We start from the raw sequence: 18,294 nt of genomic DNA, 5'->3' as shown, positions 1-18,294 counted from the left end.
GCACAGCAGTTTAACATACACCTCGTCTAGGTGACTGGGCATAGGGATATACCAGGGAACTGCAAAGCCGACGAACTTGCTAGGCAGGGGACCAAATTACAAATTCGTGATGAATTTGCAAATATTGGTGTTCCGCTGTCAACATGCAAAATTCGGCTTGATCAAGAGGCCGTCGAGCTATCAAATAAATGGTGGTTGAGACTAGATAAGTGTAGAGTATCTAGACAAATATGGAAACAGTACTACCAGAAACGGTCAAATTACCTTCTATCACTTGATAGGAAGTGTTTGTCAATCTTGGTGTCAGTGTTGACTGCTCACTGCTTGATTGGGAATCACACCAAAAGACTGTGGTAATATTTAATGATTTTTGCAGAGGCTGCAGACATGAAGAGGAGATTGAAAGCGTCGATCATTTACTATGCTCCTGCTCTGCATATAGCGGTAAGCGTTTGGAAGTATTGGGATCAGCATTTTTCGCACGGCTGACAGACTTAGCCAATGCCGACATTCGCCGTATTCATGATTTCGTTAATCAAACTGGTTGGTTCCGATGAGGGGCAACTGGGTCTGTGGTAGCACTCAATATGTCTATGTGAGCTGGAGGTACCGGCTGCCACTCTAACCTAGCCTGATCATTTAATGATGATGATTTATTCTGGATGAAACACGCACATCTTGTATGCATAGGCGATACTAAATTATTTATTATTTAAGACGAAATAATTTATTTTCGGAAAATGTAGCCTAAATCATCAAAATATTGAAAATAGAGAGGTACCGTTATATGGGAGCTATACCCAAACGTGGACCCAGATCCACCATTTTTGGTGGAAAAGTTTTGTGACCACTAAGAACCCTAAGATTAGATTTAAAAATTAGCAAAAGAACCATTCACAGAAGAGCGGTAGAAGCCGGCTTATTTAGTCGTCAAAAAATGGAAAAAAAACAGACTTAAATTCGCCAAACCCTATCTGAACTGCAGTAAGATAACAAGGAGTGGTTCTAAAATAATTTGACAGAAATTCTTTTAATTGGCCTGCCCAATCCCCTGATCTTAGCTCTCGATTGGGATTTGTGGGCGAGCGTTAACTCAAAAATCAACCGAAAAAAATTCAAAAATATGTTTTTTTGTTTTGTTCAATAATTATTTTCAAAATTATGAGAAATTCAGTTATAGTTTTTTTTTTTTTTTTTTTTTTTTTTTTTTTTTGAGGGGGTTTTCAGACTTAAACCACTATAACTTAGGCATTTGTTAACCGATTTAAACAAATAATAACTTGTTCTAAAGATACATATTATTCACCCCTTTAAAAGGAAGAAGGATCACTAGAAATCCGTTGTGAAAAAAGAACATATGTCCGTTTAAATTTGAAAATGTAAGAAACCCAGATTTTCACTACTTTCACCGTTATAAAAAAATAAAACGAAGTGACCCCAACGAACTAAACTAAACGCATTGTCGTTGTCCATGGATCCCAACACGATATAATTTTGCATCAGAACACTTGAATATTTTTCTGGTCAAATTTTGTAGCACAGTGTCATTTATCGACATTTTTCGAAAAGTGTGCACCTTCTCAAGGCCAAAACTGCCTGAAGGAGCATTCCAATGATTTTGCGATGTATAAGAGAGTTTTCAATTACTGTCTTGGCTACAATTTTTGTCTTTGTGCTGAATTGAAAATCTCAATGATTTGGCTGTTATATGCCAAAATATCCAAAAAACGTCAATAAAAAACTTAAAGTCAAAATCGGGAGGCTCGATTTTCACGGTACATAATATATGGTCCAGTGGACTTTTTTGCTCAGTTCAATCCCAGGAATCAGAAACGCGAAGGGCTCATTAAGGTTTTTTTCCTTCCACACAAATCGCCCCACCCTATTGGGGGTGCTTTAGTTTTGACCACTTATATTTGGGATTTAAAATGTTTTTTGAATTTTAATTATACCCTCCACCATATTATGGAGGGTATAATTAAATTTGTGATTCCGTTTGTAACACATCGAAATATTCATCGGAAACCCTATAAAGTATATATATTCTTGATCAGGGTAAAAGTCTAAGTCGATATAACCATGTCCGTCCGTTTGTCCGTCCGTCGGTTGAAATCAAGATTCAGCTCGCAAGTTTAAAGATAGAGCATTGTAATTTGGTATAAAAGTTTCTATTACTCCTAGGATGTTTGGTATTGCAAATGGGTCCACGTTTTGATATAGCCCCCATAAAACGGTACCACCCGGTTTTCGATATTTTGAAAGTTTTAGCCTTTTTTCACACCGAAATGGCTGAAATTTGGTACTTAGTCTTCGTTGAGGGTATAAAACTTTTCCTCAGATATTTGTCGGTATAGGTCTACGCCTTCATATAGCCCCCATAGAACGGTACCTCCAGATTTTCGGTATTTTCAAGGTTTAGGCCTCAAAATTTCACCGAAATGGCTCAAATTTGGTATTTTGTCAATACACAATACCCTATAGAAATGGGTGAAATTTGGTATTAAGTCATCGTTGGGGGTATTTAACTATCCCCTTTAAATTTGTCGGTATAGGTCAACGCCTTCATATAGCCCCCATAGAACGATACCTCCCAAAATTCGGTATTTTGAAGGATGTGGCTTCAATATTCCACCGAAATGGCTGAAATTTGGTATTTAGTGTTTGTTGGGGGTATACAACATTCCCCTAGAAATTTGTCGGTACAGGTCCATACCTTCATATAGCCCCCATAAAAAGATACCTCCGGATTTTCGGTATTTTAAGGGTTGTGGCCACAATAACCAACCGAAATGGCTGAAATTTAGTATTTAGCCTTTATTGGGGGTACAATGCTTTCCACATGAAATTTGTCGCTATAGCTATACGCCTTCATGTAGCCCCCGTAGAACGGTCCCACCCGATTTTCGGTATTTTGAAGGTTTTGGCTTCGATTTTCCGTATTTTGAAGTTTGTGGCCCCAACAACCTAGCGGAATGACTGAAATTTGGTAATTACGTTGGAGGCAAGAACCTTTCCGATTGAAATTCACGTTTCAACATAGTCCCTAGCCGTCAGCACTCGGGGGCAGATAAAGGAAGCTTGTTAAGCACATATGTACAACGCCAGAGGTCGGTCTGTGGTAAGCTTTGCGGCGCTAGTGTGGTTTGCCAACGTACATAACTGATACGTAATGGGAAAACTTGCAAGCTTGTCAGAATCCAGCCCTGAGAACCGTAACAGGGTGCCTACTCATGTCTTAGGTGGACAATTTACATGAGAAGACTAAGATCTTGCCGGTGCGTCGGCACAACAGGATGATTTATAGGCATGCAATGGAAAGAACTTCATGATCTCGGGAGGAACGTCCCCAGATCAACGGGCTTATCAGGCAGGTTTGAAAGATATTCGTACTATTGCAGTCACCGAGCCTATAAGAACCTATCGTAAGAATAGCGTCCTCGGAGATTACCCACCATCCGTGGCAGCGGAAAAACAACAGCTGCCTAGACAAGCGAGAGTTGTTTTGGCACAACTGAGATCCGACTGGTATACACGCCTCAATTCTTACTGGGCCAGCATTGATGGCACAAAACAGAAAATCTGCCTAGCCAAACCAACTGACCTAGCTCCACTCTCATTATGGAGTTGGAAGCAGAGCCGAATCAGTAAAATAAAGACATATACGCACATATAGTACCTGCCACAACAACAACTGGTGGGCACGCTAACTTACAAATTGAGTACCCGATTTGGACATAATTTGCACATTAGCCATACTGTTTATGACATCTACTCCATGAATGCCTAAAAAATTAACCTACTTGGAAGCTTCTAAGGCTTCTTTTGTCCCTTATGATCCCAGACGGAATAAACCGCTATAGTTTTTGTTAATGATCGTAAAATATTATTTTTCCAGATCCTAAACGAAGTATGATCCATATTCTCTAGACTGTCTCTTTGGTTAAGGTGGTACCTATATTCATTCCTATTCATTCCTATTAAGGACCCTCAGTGGCCCAAAGTTCTCCTTTTCTATAGATAGTTATTTTTCGCTGTGTTTGTTGCTACGTCCGTGTTCATATGTTCAAACTGGAATGGCAAATTTTCTTCTCAATTTCTTTTAAAATGTCCTTGCAGTTTAGACACGCAAATAATGTTTTTGTTATTTTTCTGATTCTTCTTCACACTCATTTTCTCATTTGATCATTCAAAGGCAATACTAAGGCGATATTTCTGATAGAAATTAAATTTAATTAAAAATTAAATAAATACATATCGACACCTCCAAATAATAGTATGCTAAGTCTAAAAAGTGAGTTTTGCAGGAGAAGCTCTCAAAGTGTGGACATTTTTTTGAACTTCAGTACTATGCAAGTCAATATTTGTTTATAACTTCTGTTCGGATTGACCGATCATTACCAAAATTTGACAGAATTTAAGTTAAAGGACGTTCGACACCTCCAAATAATAGTTTGCTAATTCTGAACAGTGAGTTTTGCAGGACAAGCTCTAAAAGTTTGGAAATTTCGTTGACCTTCAGTACTATGCTAAGTAAATATTTGTTTATAACTTCTGTTCGGATTGTCCGATTATTACCAAAATTTGACAGAATTTATGTTAAAGGACGTTAAATATAAAAATGTAAAGAACTTGAAAACATGCTAAGTCGAATTAGCATACTATTGTTTGGAGGCGTCGATATGTATATGTTTACTATTAATTTTTACTGATGATTTTTTGTTCAATTTATTTTCCATCACAAAAGTTTTTAATTCAAATGTATGCATAAAAAATTGCGAAGAATAAAGAAACAAAACAGAATTTGCGAGTACAGTGGTATGTGTACCCCCTCTTATTCCTCTCTACTCCCTCTCCCATAAACTCAATTTTCTTTCCCATTAACTTTTTGAACGTCTAAACACCGACTACTGGCAGCAAAGTTGCCCGTTATTATAAATAATTACAAATACAGCCCTTGCGAAGTAGCAGATTTTGCCTCGTTTGCTGCAGAAAACTGTTTCAGATCCCAGGGTGCAATGACAATAATATCATCGGTATAATCTTCTAATAGGAAATTTAATATTAATATTTGTCATAATAATTGATGCTATGAAGTTATATAGCCACCACGTGGACCAAAGAACAATTTACACATTTGTAGTTGTTGTTTTTCTTCAAGACCACTATTATAAAGACGTTGTAAAACTAGTAACTACTTCATAACCAGCTGAACGACAGATGTAATTAGTGTCTCCTCCATGGTATGTTCCTCTCTAACCGAATGAGAATGTACTCCGGATGTGCCATTACACAAAACTTATAAATTCAAAAATAAAAACAATACCAAGATGTTACTCAAAATTGCTCTATTCTTGCCAGATATGCAATGAAATGTATATATTATTCCCCATAGTGCACATCCGAAAACATAACTTCTTCTTAAATTAAATTTTCTCAAGAATTTTTTGATTTTCCAACATTGAATTCACAATCTCATACCTTGAAAATCTAGTTTTGAGAGTTTCAAATATGTACTATCATGTAATTTCACTTACCTGTATATCCTGCATTGTTGATGGTGAGACGACATGAACAAATATTTGTTCATCCAGTGGAAGTTGTTTCAAAATTTTTATTTTATACTGAATAGAGCCGTGAGCTTTTGTATGCACAGAAACTTTCAAATATGCGGGATCTGAAGGTTTTACCTACAACAAAGAGATGGAGAGAAAATCAAATAAATGAAAAATATTCAAGGAATTAGTTTATGTTCATTATTTATTTATGAGTTTCTTCAAAAAAAAAAAAAATCACATGTCTTTGCCAAGGCAAATTAAGTATCCGAATTCCTATCCTATCTTTAATAATTGTTGCAAATTGTTTCTTTGTTATTTGCCTTTTTCATTTGTCCCAAACATATGTACGAGTTTTATTTAGTTTACAAGAAATATGACAACAACCACAACAACAACACTATATAATGCAAATTTAAATATTTACTTCTGTCTAATGTTTACAATGGAGCATTTTTGTGTTTTGTGTAAAGACAATAAATAAATGCTATCCTTGCACTTTTTTATGTTGATGTATACATAAATTAAATGCTAAACAAATATACATACACATAAACCTACACGCACACAGTCACATTATGTAAAGAAAACAGATTGCATCAAATTCCACACAGAACAAAATGTATGTGAAGAGTTTTTTAAGGAATCGAAGTGAAATTTTTAAAACTAAAGTTTCGGTACTTCTTATAAACATATTTCTATAAAATATAAACTTTCAAAACATACTATTTGAAGCTATCAATGTTAAAGGTAAGGTTAAGATAAACCATAACATATAAGGAACCTCAATAAAGATTTGCATATTTTAAGTATATCAAAATTAAAAATTTTGGACCAACTTATCAACTCATATTAGTGTACTTTAATAGCAAATATAACCAGTAATCGGTTTGCAAATATTAATAACATTGTATATACAATTCCATTTTCATTTTTCCACAGTGTTATCGCAATAATCTTCTTTTTTGTTGCAAGAAAAAATAAATTATTATAATGGATGCATGTTTAGAATTCCGTTATATTTGTTTTCATTTTCAACTTTTTTTGCTGTGTAAACGATGTCCGTCTATTTATGCAAATATTTACACACCACCTTCGGGCAACAATGTAAATATGTGGAACTGAATTAAACCTGATGGAGTTGAACTAGGAAAACATCTACATATGATGTTTAGTACATATTTACATACATGCCCTAAATTTTTTATCGACAATTACATGTATGTATGTAGAATGTGTAACGTTGTTTGTTGGATCTGGTTGGTGATGCTTCAAACGCAATAAGTAACAAATTAAAATCTATGTATGTATTTCCCTACAATATTCTAAATTTTGTTATTTCAAATTAGTCATATACATACATATATTCACAACTATAATTGTTTTACTTAAAAAAACAAGTATTTTCAGTTGAAAAAATTATTTATTTCCTAAAATGTAAGAAAGGGAAGGCTATAGTATTGAATCTCGTCATATGTAAATATATCGTATTTTGTAGTTTTTTTTTAATATGCAATAGCAAATTATCCACAGTCTTTTCTTTGGTATCTCCAGGATATTTTGTTTGGGCACTTGTTGGAATTTCCAATTTTTTATTTTTGTACCACAAGGAGGGAAAGGTATATGGTAACGGTACGTGTCTACCGAGACTGGAACTGTTTTCCGAGTTCACCAAGAAAGTTTTGTTATTCTTACGTCACCTATAAGAAGTATTTGAAATCACAATTCATCGTAGTATTGAATACACAAGTGTAACTCATTGCTATGGGATCCATCCTTTTTATTTTATCTATAATTCTACAATATTCATATGGCAGGGGGGCCATCCTTATCATTGCTAGGTTTTAGATCTGTTCATTCTATCATAGTTCAGCACTATATTAAGTTAATCTCCCAATACATGTATTATTGGCCTTAAATGGCTTTCTTTATATTGAATGAAAATTAATGAAATTGAAAAAAAAAACATATAAAAAACATTTAAAAATTTCTTATTTGTTGTTATTAGAAAATGTGTAAATAATGTAATGTATCGTTTACTACATTCCATATCTATTCGTAGATGTTTAAATATGTGCTAAATTTATTTTTTTTTTTCGCGAAAAACCAAAAAAAAATAATAATAAAAAATCTTGTAGTAAATCCAAATTATCCTTCCCCGGAGTCCTTATAAAATAAATTAAAAATATATACAGAATCTAAACAATGCGTCGAAACCAAATTTATAGAGAATGGGTGTATAAATTGCATATTATAGCAACAACAAAAGAGAAAAGTTTATTGTTGGAATATTCTTACAAATATATTTTTTGGTGTGATTAGAAAAATTATAAAAAAAAATATTTAGGAGTTCTCCAACTATTTCGCAAAAATCCCATACAATAATTAATGTACTCTGCTAAAACTTCATCAAGAAATATGGATTACCATCAGGAAAGCTTAGTTGCTTACTATGACAATTTTTATAAGTATAGGAAATTAAGAGTAATATTACAACCATTTATAAAATATGAAAATGAACAAGTAAGAACGGCGTTAAGTTCGGCCAAGCCACCACGAGTTGTATTGAAGTAAAACGGAACAATTATTTTCCTTTTCGTTCATGAAGACTAAATACCAATTTTCAGCAAGTTCGGTATAACAATGTAACCTTCAAAATACCGAAATTCAGGGGTACCGTTCCATGGGGCTAAATCAAAATATCGATCTATACCTACAAATTTCTGGCGGAAAGTTTTTAGACTCAAAGAAGACTAAATACGAAATTTCCCATATTTCGGTAAAACCTTTAAAATAACGAAAATCAAGAGATACGCTTCTATGGGGGATATAGGAAACCGCGGACCTATACTGATAATTCTCTTCTGCAATATTTTATAACCCCATGGAAGGCTAAATAATAGAGTTGGGCAATCTCGTTCAATTGAACGATCCGGATCACTGTCCTCGTTCAAATGCGAATGAGTAACATCATAAAAACCAACGTGTGAAATTAAGTATACGCAGTTTTATCAAAGAAATTACCGCTGTCCATTGAACGAGATAGTGATCCGGATCGTTCAATTGAAGGAGATTGCCCAACTCTACTAAATAACAAATTTCAGTCCTTCGGTAGGATATTGACGCAAACCTTATTTCGAAACGTGGCCCTATACCGATGAATTACAGACAGAAAGGGTTTTACCTCCAACAAAGACTAAATACCAAATTTCAACAATTTCCGTGGGTTGCTGTGGCCACAACCTTCAAAATACCGAAATTCGGGAGGTACCGTTCTATGGGGGCTATATGAAGGCAAGGACCTATACCGCCAAATTTCTGGCAGAAAGTTTTATACCCCCAACGAAGACTAAATACCGAAATTGGAAGGTACCGTTCCAGGGCGTGGACCTATACCGCAAATTTAATATGGAAGGTTTAATACCCCAAATGAAGACCAAATACCAAATTTCAGCCATTTCGGTGAAATATTGAGGCCACAACTTTCAAAATACCGAAAATCAGGAGGTACCGTTCTATGGGGGCAATATGAAGGCGTGGAACTATACCGACAAATTTCTGGGGGAAAGTTGTATACCCCCAATGAAGACTAAGTACCAAATTTCAGCCATTTCGGTGTGATAATGAGGCTAAAACCTAAAAAATACCGAAAATTGGGTGGTAGAGTTCTATCAAAACGTGGACCGATATAACCCATTTGCAATACAAAACATCCTAGGAGTAATGGAAACTTCTATACCAGATTACAAAGCTCTATCTTAAAAATTGCGAGCTGTATCTTGATTTCAACAGACGGACGGACGGGCAGACGGACATTTTATATATCGACTTAGAATTTTACCCTGATCAAGAATATATGTATATATACTTTATAGGGTCTCCGATGAATATTTCGATGTGCTACAAACGGAATGATAAATTTAATTATATTATGGAGGGTATAAAAAGCCTGTCATTCGCGAATTACTTAAAATCAGTTGATGCCCATCCGATTTTGGATACAGGGAATCGACCTCTTTCAATATTTATGCATATTTCGATGTTTCACTCAGCGGCCATTGTGTGCCGTCAGTTGCATCTCACAATGCCAAAAACGTTAAAGTGGGTAAAAGTCTCGCAATGTGAATACGATTTTGATGCGCATCCGGTTTCATTGGCGCCCATCAAAAATACCTATTTCAAATAGATTCTTTAAAAACCGCGGATGTGCCTCCACATTCTATTTTTGGTAAAATACCCATATTACTCGCATATCTCCCTAATTTATGGCACACGTTTCCGCAAATATTATAATCGCGTATAAAGAATTCCATTTATATAAAAACATTCAAAGAGAATAGCGGTTTAGAACGCGAATTTATCAAAATATAATTTTGCTGATTTTCCTATTTTCAAGGTATCTATATCCGCAGTTTTAGTGGTTGGATTAGAACGCGGAAGGCTCATTAGATCCGGCGAGTAAAAAACTAAAACCACCCCAAAACTGTGACCACCCCAAACGTGAAATTACAGGTAGTTCGGTCGAAAAATGTAGTTAAAATCCACAAAATACCGAAAATCGGGAGTTACCGTTATATGGGGGCTATACCAAAAAGTGTTCCGATATAGCCCATCTTCAAACTGGACCTGCTTATGTAAAAAAACGCTCTGGTGCAAAAATATAGCGCTCTAGCTCAATTATTGCGAACGCTAGAGTGATTACAACAGACGGACAGACAGGCGGACATGGCTAGATTGTATTAGAATTTTATCCAGATCAAGAATATATATATATATATATATATATATATATATATATATATATATATCATATATATATATCCATTTCAGAAAAAAAGGATAAATTTTTTTCGCGCTACATCAACGATTTTTGATATGTAGGTTAAGAAAAAAAATCCCAGTACGAATCTGGTCGCGAGCCAATTTTTGGTTGTTGCGGACAAAAGTTATGGCGCTTTTATTTAGCTTTTTAAGAAAGAAAATATTATAAAAACGCTAATTATTTTAATGAGCACAATTGTTACAAAAAAGTTCTCTCGAAGTGACTTCAGCGAGTAGATTGCATAATACCTGCAAAATATTACACAGAATTCGCGGAATGTACATAAAATTGATAAATTATTGAATATAAGTCAACTTTTTTCAAAATTAAGGCTCATTTAGTGGTCATAAAATTACATAAAAATTTGTTCTAGATCAAAACTTCACGGCGAATCAAATGAGACTACAATCATACAGACTGATGTTATAGTTTCGATGTTACAGCCAAAATAAGCACATATTTTGGTCAAAAAAATTATTTTTTGTTTGAAAAAATATTTTTTCACATGCATTATGTAGTAGAAAAAATTGTAAAAATCTATAGGAATACTTCCTTCATTTTGCTTAAATCTCCCAATAAAATAGACGGATTTTGCTTTATTGACATTCATATTAAAGCTTTTCCATTAGGGAAGGTAATTGGGTTGATGAGGATATATCTCAAAGCTTCTGAAATGGAAATAGAGATCAAATAACCCATTTTAATTTATATGCATTTTAAAATACGTGTAAATCGCGTAATTATCAAAATCATTTTGTCCGCATGTGATTTTCATGTACAGCAAGACTATATCTTTTAATTTGTATATATTTTTCGAAATTTAATTTGGCATTAAAAAACCTATAAAATATCGCTAATTTGCGCAAAGTGCATACAATTTTTGTCCGCATCCGATTTCAATGTCAACCATGAAAATCTACATCGATATATATCTATTTGAAGGCGATCAATCAAGAACCGCGGATGTAGCATCACACACTATTTTTTGGGATAAAATGAATGTAGCTTCCTTATCAGTAAAGTTTTCAAATCTCTGTTTCCGCTAAAACGAAGATGCTGCACTAGTTTTTTCATTGCAGTGGAAACGATGCGCAGAAAACGCGATAAAATACGCGATATTTTCAAAAACAATTTTAGGTGATTTTTCTACTTTGGAATTTCTCGTAACTCGCGTTTTAGTAGATAGATTTTCACGAGGAATGATTTATTGGATCCGAAACGTAAAAAACTAAAATGTGCAATGGAGTACGAAGTATTCTAGAGACAATTGCAAATATTAGACCCGAAAAATATGATTTTTAGAAAAATGTTCACACAAAATTTCCGCATTTGGATGCAGATTTCTATGAAGCTGTGCAGACTACATTCACAATATACGTATCAAATAACTCAGAATCGCAAGTATTACAATTCTATATATGATTTTTTGAAAAACCTGTTTGCGGAATGACATTAGAAGAAAATTTCAAAAAACACTGTAAATCTGGCTTCAAAATGTCAGCATCATTTAATGGTAGAAGCAGACGAAATTTTGAAAAGTAATACATTAGTGAGATGATCCTTATTTAGTTTGCTTCTGCTTTTACTTTAACAGGAAACTCGAGAGAAGTGTGGTTTACTCACAAATCGAGATATAACAAAAAAATACATGGTGGCTTCAACCCATTTTCACCAATTTTTTAACATAAATGTAGCCACAGCTTCCACGCAAATTATCTTTTAAGGCCAATATTTTTTGCCACGACCAAAAACATTTCATTTTATCCAAAAGTATTTAATTTGTATAATATACAATCACGAATCGCGTTTTCTAAAAGGGTAAACCTTGGCTTCAGCTATGTTAAATTTTCAAAAATATTGGTGATATATACTTGATATGGCCGCAAATAATTAGTTCGATGTGTTACAAACAGAAAAACAAACTTAATATACCCTCCATACTATAGTGGAGGGTATAAAAATGAAGCCAGCCACACAAAAAACATAAGTACCTAAGATTAGGTCAAAATCCATTCATTTTTAGATATATGGCCAGGTTTTTCGGAGAACTGTAGTGCGATTCTCTAACTCATTTTTTGAGTTACCGACAAAAATCTGTAAAATTAAAGTGCTTATATTTTCGGTAATTAAAGATATTATTCGGAAAGTTAGCGACCAATAAAAAGTAGTCGAAAAGTTCTACCGATAGCAACAGTGTTGTCAAATTTTATTTATACTTTTCATTCATAATTTTGCATTTTAATGTTACCGATTTTTGTCGGTAACTCAAAAAATGAATTAGAGAATCGCACTACTGGCCCTGTGCACAGTAGAAAAGTAGATCTTTCGAAATTTCGATTGCAACCAAAGTCAACTAAATTGATTTTTAAGCAATTTTTTTTTTTTTTTTTTTTTTTTTTTTTTTTTTTTGACCCTCCAGTTTATGTTGGAGGGTATAAATATATTATGCTGATTTTATTAAATATTGATTCAAGGAGTTCGTTGTAGCTATTAACTTTCTTGACAGGTCAGATTTGCAACATTTAAAATTATAGTAAAAAATAAAGAAGAAACGCGATTACATTCATTGATATGGAATCCATCGACTTCTTCTGTTTCCACTTGGAAAATTTTTAAAAAATCAATAATCATTTTTAGCAGATGGTTAATTAAATATAATAACAACCACTTCCTCTTAGTATATTGACGGACCCGAAATAGAATTAGCAACCGACATTTTTAACAAACAGAAAAAAACTCAATTATCAATATTGAATATAGTTTAATTTGCTAAAGTTCATACAATTAAAACAAATGATTGATACCATTTGTTGCTGTTGTGGTCATTACTCTTTATCCTTTTTACTCGCCACCATTGGCATAATCATATTGCACAAATCCTTATTCAAATGTGCAGAGTAAAAAACACACAAAAAGCTAAAACAAAAATCAACAGCACCAATCAATAGAGTTGACCATTAAATATTTTAGTGGTAAACGAACAAATAATGAAAAAAAAAATCACAAACTATCGACAATTGGCTAACACACAACTGCAAAGTAATTCCATTCGAATTGATTGAAACGGAAGTCAAATGAATGGCACCGCACAGCAATTATTGTATGTCGGTGCGGCGGATACATAGCTGAGTTTGATGTGGTAATATTAGCAAACATTTTTTGTTTGTTTGAGATTTCCCATGTATGTATGTGTGGGTTTTACTTCATTTTACTGGGTATTAACAAAGTTAAGGGGGAAACATGAAGTTCATGATTCAAAACCAAAACAACAAACAATGCAAAAAAAAACATATTTCCATTAGATAGTGGACTAACTCTATATATGGCGAGAGCATTAGAATTCACATTGTTAAAACTTCATTGAATATTTATATCGCAAAAAATGGATTACAGAAATTGTTTTATTTAATTACTGTAAGAATAAAAAACAACAATATTTAATTTGTTATTCATTTCACGGTCATTTTAATCTGGTTGTGTGGGTTTTTGTTTTTGTTTTTTTTTTTTTTTTTAACAAAAGGACTACTGAACAATAAGCCAATTTGAAATAAATACATGTTATGCTGTTTATTTTTTGTTTCTATTCAAACTGTTATTGAAGAGGAAAATTATTGCAGATAAGGTATGGGTTCTTACAATACGAGTATATGTACAACAATATAATAAAATACAAGGTTGAGGAAGTTAGCAACATATAATAGAGAAGGAAACTTACATAATTTAGTGGAATTCAATGAAAATGTTTTGTCTTCTGTTAGAGGCATCTTAAGAACGGAAAAGCCATAAGCAACAAGGATACATGCTGAATTCTTCAACATCAGTATTTTCGGCTCCCATGACCCTACCGAAGTGAAGGTCGAACCGCTTACCTGACCATGACATAAAAATTGTTTCATGCTATTTATAATATTTAAAAGGATTTCCGATATTTCGAAAAGTTTTGCCTCCACTGAGAAACTTTGGAAACCATTAGACCAGAGTAAGGCAAAGTGACTCACATGGGCGTAAATTTACTCTCGCTTACCACCAGTTAGAGTCTACACAAGTTGTGAGCGAGAGTAAATTTACGCTCACGAAAGACCAATTGCCTTACTCAGCTTTAGACTTCGCAGCGGTAACAAAATATAGAAGATAGCAGCCCTAGATTTAAACAACTCAAGGATCATGTTGTGCTAGATGAGATGCGCTCATCGAGTATGTTGGAAGTACTATCGATTTGAGAAGCAAATATCCAATCGTAAATTTTTACAGCAAATATTTAATGTAACGAATAATTTCCCCTACTTTCCCCATTATTTTCTCTCTGGTTTTTTGACTCTCTCTCTCTCTCGAGATTCTCTTTTCATGCAAAAACCGGTTTTTGTGCTTTACCTATAAAAATGTTGTGGTTAAATTTATTTCTATTGTTTTTGTTTTTCCTCCATCGTATCTACTCGCACATTAACTATGAATCAACAAACACAACAACCTGATTGAAATAAAGCTAAACGCTTTACGCTAAAAAAACACCACTAACAAACCAAACACGTATAGATGTCGGAAAACAATCACCATATCAATCACGTATAGTTCGCATATACAATTTATTAATTTCTTTAATATAAATGCAAAATATAATAACTCAAGCTAGTGCTGATGGACTCAATGCGTATGTACATACATATGGTTTACATTGTTCTGATTTACAAGATAGATAAATCATTAGGAAAAATCATTAGAAGAAACGTTTAAAGAACAATAATATAATGATTTTTTTATATATATAGGGTCTACCATGCATTTAATAATAACACGTATGTAGAACTCGAGGAAGTTATCGAGAGAAAAGGGGAGGAATGAAAAGTATTTTTCACAAAAATAGACACGTACAGGTGACCAAATGAAGTCCGAAAATTTTACTACATAGTAAAACATAAATAATGACATTTTTGATGCAGGCACTTCACATCCTGTAGAGACGAACAGTGAAATCTGGTAACCGATACAGATAGCGTGCTAAGGTTGTGGAATAATTATTTTCTAGTAGTAGTGATGACCGCAAGACAGCAATAAGACGGTTGAAGCAAAAAAGGAAAATAATGTCCAACTGAGATGCTACAATCTCTTCTTAGACCACAGAAGCTTTCGCTTTTTATATATGATTTAGTACCATATTCGACCGTTTTTATTCACATTTTCGTTATCTGCGGTCACAAAATATATTTTATTGATGTTTTTTTTCATAATAAATTCTTTGAGAAGATTATGTGTGCTCGATTCAAACTGTTTTGGGAATATCTATGGTGAATATATATATATCAAGCTTTTTGTAGAAAATTAACTTATGTTGAAACTGAGGTATGGGGTATTGTAACTCGCGATCAGTTTTACTATACCATAACTTTTGACCGCATTTCGGCAAAATAAACTGTTTTAGCCCGATTCACCGAGGGGTTTCTTAAAATAATAATTTGAGCGGAAGCTGTGGTCGTACTAATGTAAAAAAATCGGAAAAAATCGTTGAAATAAACGAGTTTCATTATGTTATTTTCCAATTAGTGGTTTTACAACACAATGTAGAGCTTAATACTCAAAGAGCACACTTCAGAGTTGAAGTTTCTAATGTATGATTTTTTAATATATCCACTGTATCTACCTCAAACGGATGCCGACATTTTGAAACCTGAAAATGGGGTTTTTTGAATTTTTTTTTCTAATCGGGACGCGCAGCTGGATTTCCCTAAAAGCCTATTATTGGATTGTAGTACTCGCGATTTCGCATTTTTTAATGTATAACATGAGGGTGTAGCCCTCACAGGATCACAGTAATCTGCGCCTAAACACGAAATTTTTGTGCGTAAATTTTTCTCAAAAACCTATTTTTTTGGTTTAAAATTTACAAACGTCATTCGATTTCCGTGGAAACCAGCGTAAATTTAGTTTTTTTACGTTCTGAATCTAACAAGCCACGACGCGTAAAAATCCACCCACTAGATCGGCGGATATGATACCCCTCGAATTTCGAAAATTTGCAAAAAATTATTTTGAAAATATCGCATATTAAAACGCGTTTTGGATGTGTCAGTTCGACTTAAATAAATAGATCGATACGCGTGTTTAAACTGCGCGAAAACAGATATTTAAAAACTCTCGTAAATCCAGAGATATAATAGATTTTTCTAAAAATTGAGTGCGATGCTACATCCACGGTTCTTGATGGATCGCATTGAAACGGCATAGAACGATGTATTTTTTAATGGTGATTATTGAAATCGGATGCGCATAAAATGTAAATGAACTTCGCGGAAATTATGACCATTTTACTGTATTTTGCACCCTTAAATGCAGCAGATGCTACATCGTGGCCGCCAAATAGAATTTGACAAACTGTACATCAAATAAAAGGGATTGATTCGCTGTGTTGGAAAATCGGGTGCGCATCATGTCATTTTCATAATTACGCGGTTTATATGTGTCTCAAATGTTCTAATATTCAATATAACATTATTTTAACGTTATGCCACAATTGGAATTCCTTGTGATTTAATATAAGGTTCTAATAATATTATCCAATAGGAAAACTATAAGCGAAAAATTTGTTACAACGGAATATCATCATTATTGCGTGAAATTTTGACGAAAATGCCGAAGAACTCCAACATTTTTTCTCCAACTTTTCCTATAAAACCATAAAAAAATAAAATTAGAATAATATGATTTTAATTTTTTCGTAATATTTTCTTCGTATTTTTGCAAATACCATGAATACTATAGCTCCAACCTTCACAACTCAGGTTTCATTTTATTCCTCAAAATGTCTGGATGCTGTTATAATTTTTTTTTATATATTTTTCGTAACTATGAGCGCTATTGTTTCAAAAATATGTTTGTAAATACGTGAAATTATTTAACAAATTTGATTTTTCGCGAATCCATTGAGACTTCGCGATTATTTTTTGCATCATCGCAAAGGTTACGAATTCAGTTAACGATAATAGGATATAACAGCTAACTATATTAAGCCGCGATTTTTTTAGAATTTTTTCTAATTATCATAATTAAAACGGTCATATCTTTTGCGCGCAACAATCAAAGTTAGTAACGAAGACAGATTTGGAATGCTGATTTTTTTCTTAATCTATATACCAAAAATCATTGATGTAGCATCAAAAATTTTTTTTGATTTTTTTGAAATGGAAAAGACAATTTTAGACATTTTTCCTGATATGTATGTATATACATATATATATATATGTATGTATATATATAGATTTATCGGTGTCAAGTCTTTTTTTAACATCTGTTGATGACCTCTGAGAGATCTGCTTAATAATTCGTGTAATTATTTGATCATCCCCTGTAGTAGATGTTGTTGTCCTTGGATCTCTTTCCCATCTTATGGCGATTTTAGTTCTTTTTACGCGGTATCCAGCTCTGTTTTAGATATTGTGATGTTCCAAGGTTTATTTTTGGACCTCGTTGGATCCCACAATTTTCAAAAATTACAATTTTAGCAAAGCGTTGATAAAAATGTCTGGTCATAATTTAAGTTTTTCTTAAAAAATTAGACATGTCTTGTTTTCGGCATACTTGTCTATCAAACGTAAACATATGTGGGGTAAAATGTACTCCTCATGAAAGCTTTTTGCCCCCTTCTTCTTATTAGAAACAATTTCATGCCAATCAATACAAAAAGTACGTCAAAAATGTACTAATAGATATTCATACCACGGAGTTGCAGATGTTTTGAGCAGGCTAAAACATGTGTTCCTCCGATATTTCACACATTTTTTAAACATAAGTGTTTATAACTGAATAATCCTTTTTAAATCTTAATAATATGGTCAATAAAAAATCAAATAACAAAAACAAACATATTTCAAAACTCAAAATGTCCATAAAAATAGGCTGAATGTGATATAGGCATCTGAGTTGCATATG

General features: G+C 33.4%; 1 protein-coding gene across 1 annotated transcript in view; it reads right to left on the bottom strand.

The window, feature by feature from the left end:
* Gp210 (nucleoporin 210) overlaps nucleotides 1-18,294 on the bottom strand; it is a 246,615-nt gene that overhangs the window by 76,976 nt on the left and 151,345 nt on the right. The window contains exon 21 of the mRNA XM_073992963.1: nucleotides 5,535-5,687. Coding sequence (XP_073849064.1) covers nucleotides 5,535-5,687 — 153 coding nt within the window. The remainder of the gene's footprint in view (nucleotides 1-5,534; nucleotides 5,688-18,294) is intronic.

This window comes from Musca autumnalis, unplaced genomic scaffold, assembly GCF_047663935.1.
Source record: "Musca autumnalis isolate F117 unplaced genomic scaffold, ASM4766393v1 scaffold_5, whole genome shotgun sequence".
Lineage (NCBI taxonomy): Eukaryota > Metazoa > Arthropoda > Insecta > Diptera > Muscidae > Musca > Musca autumnalis.
Note: the sequence above shows the minus strand (reverse complement) of the source record. Positions and strands in the feature narration are given on the sequence as shown.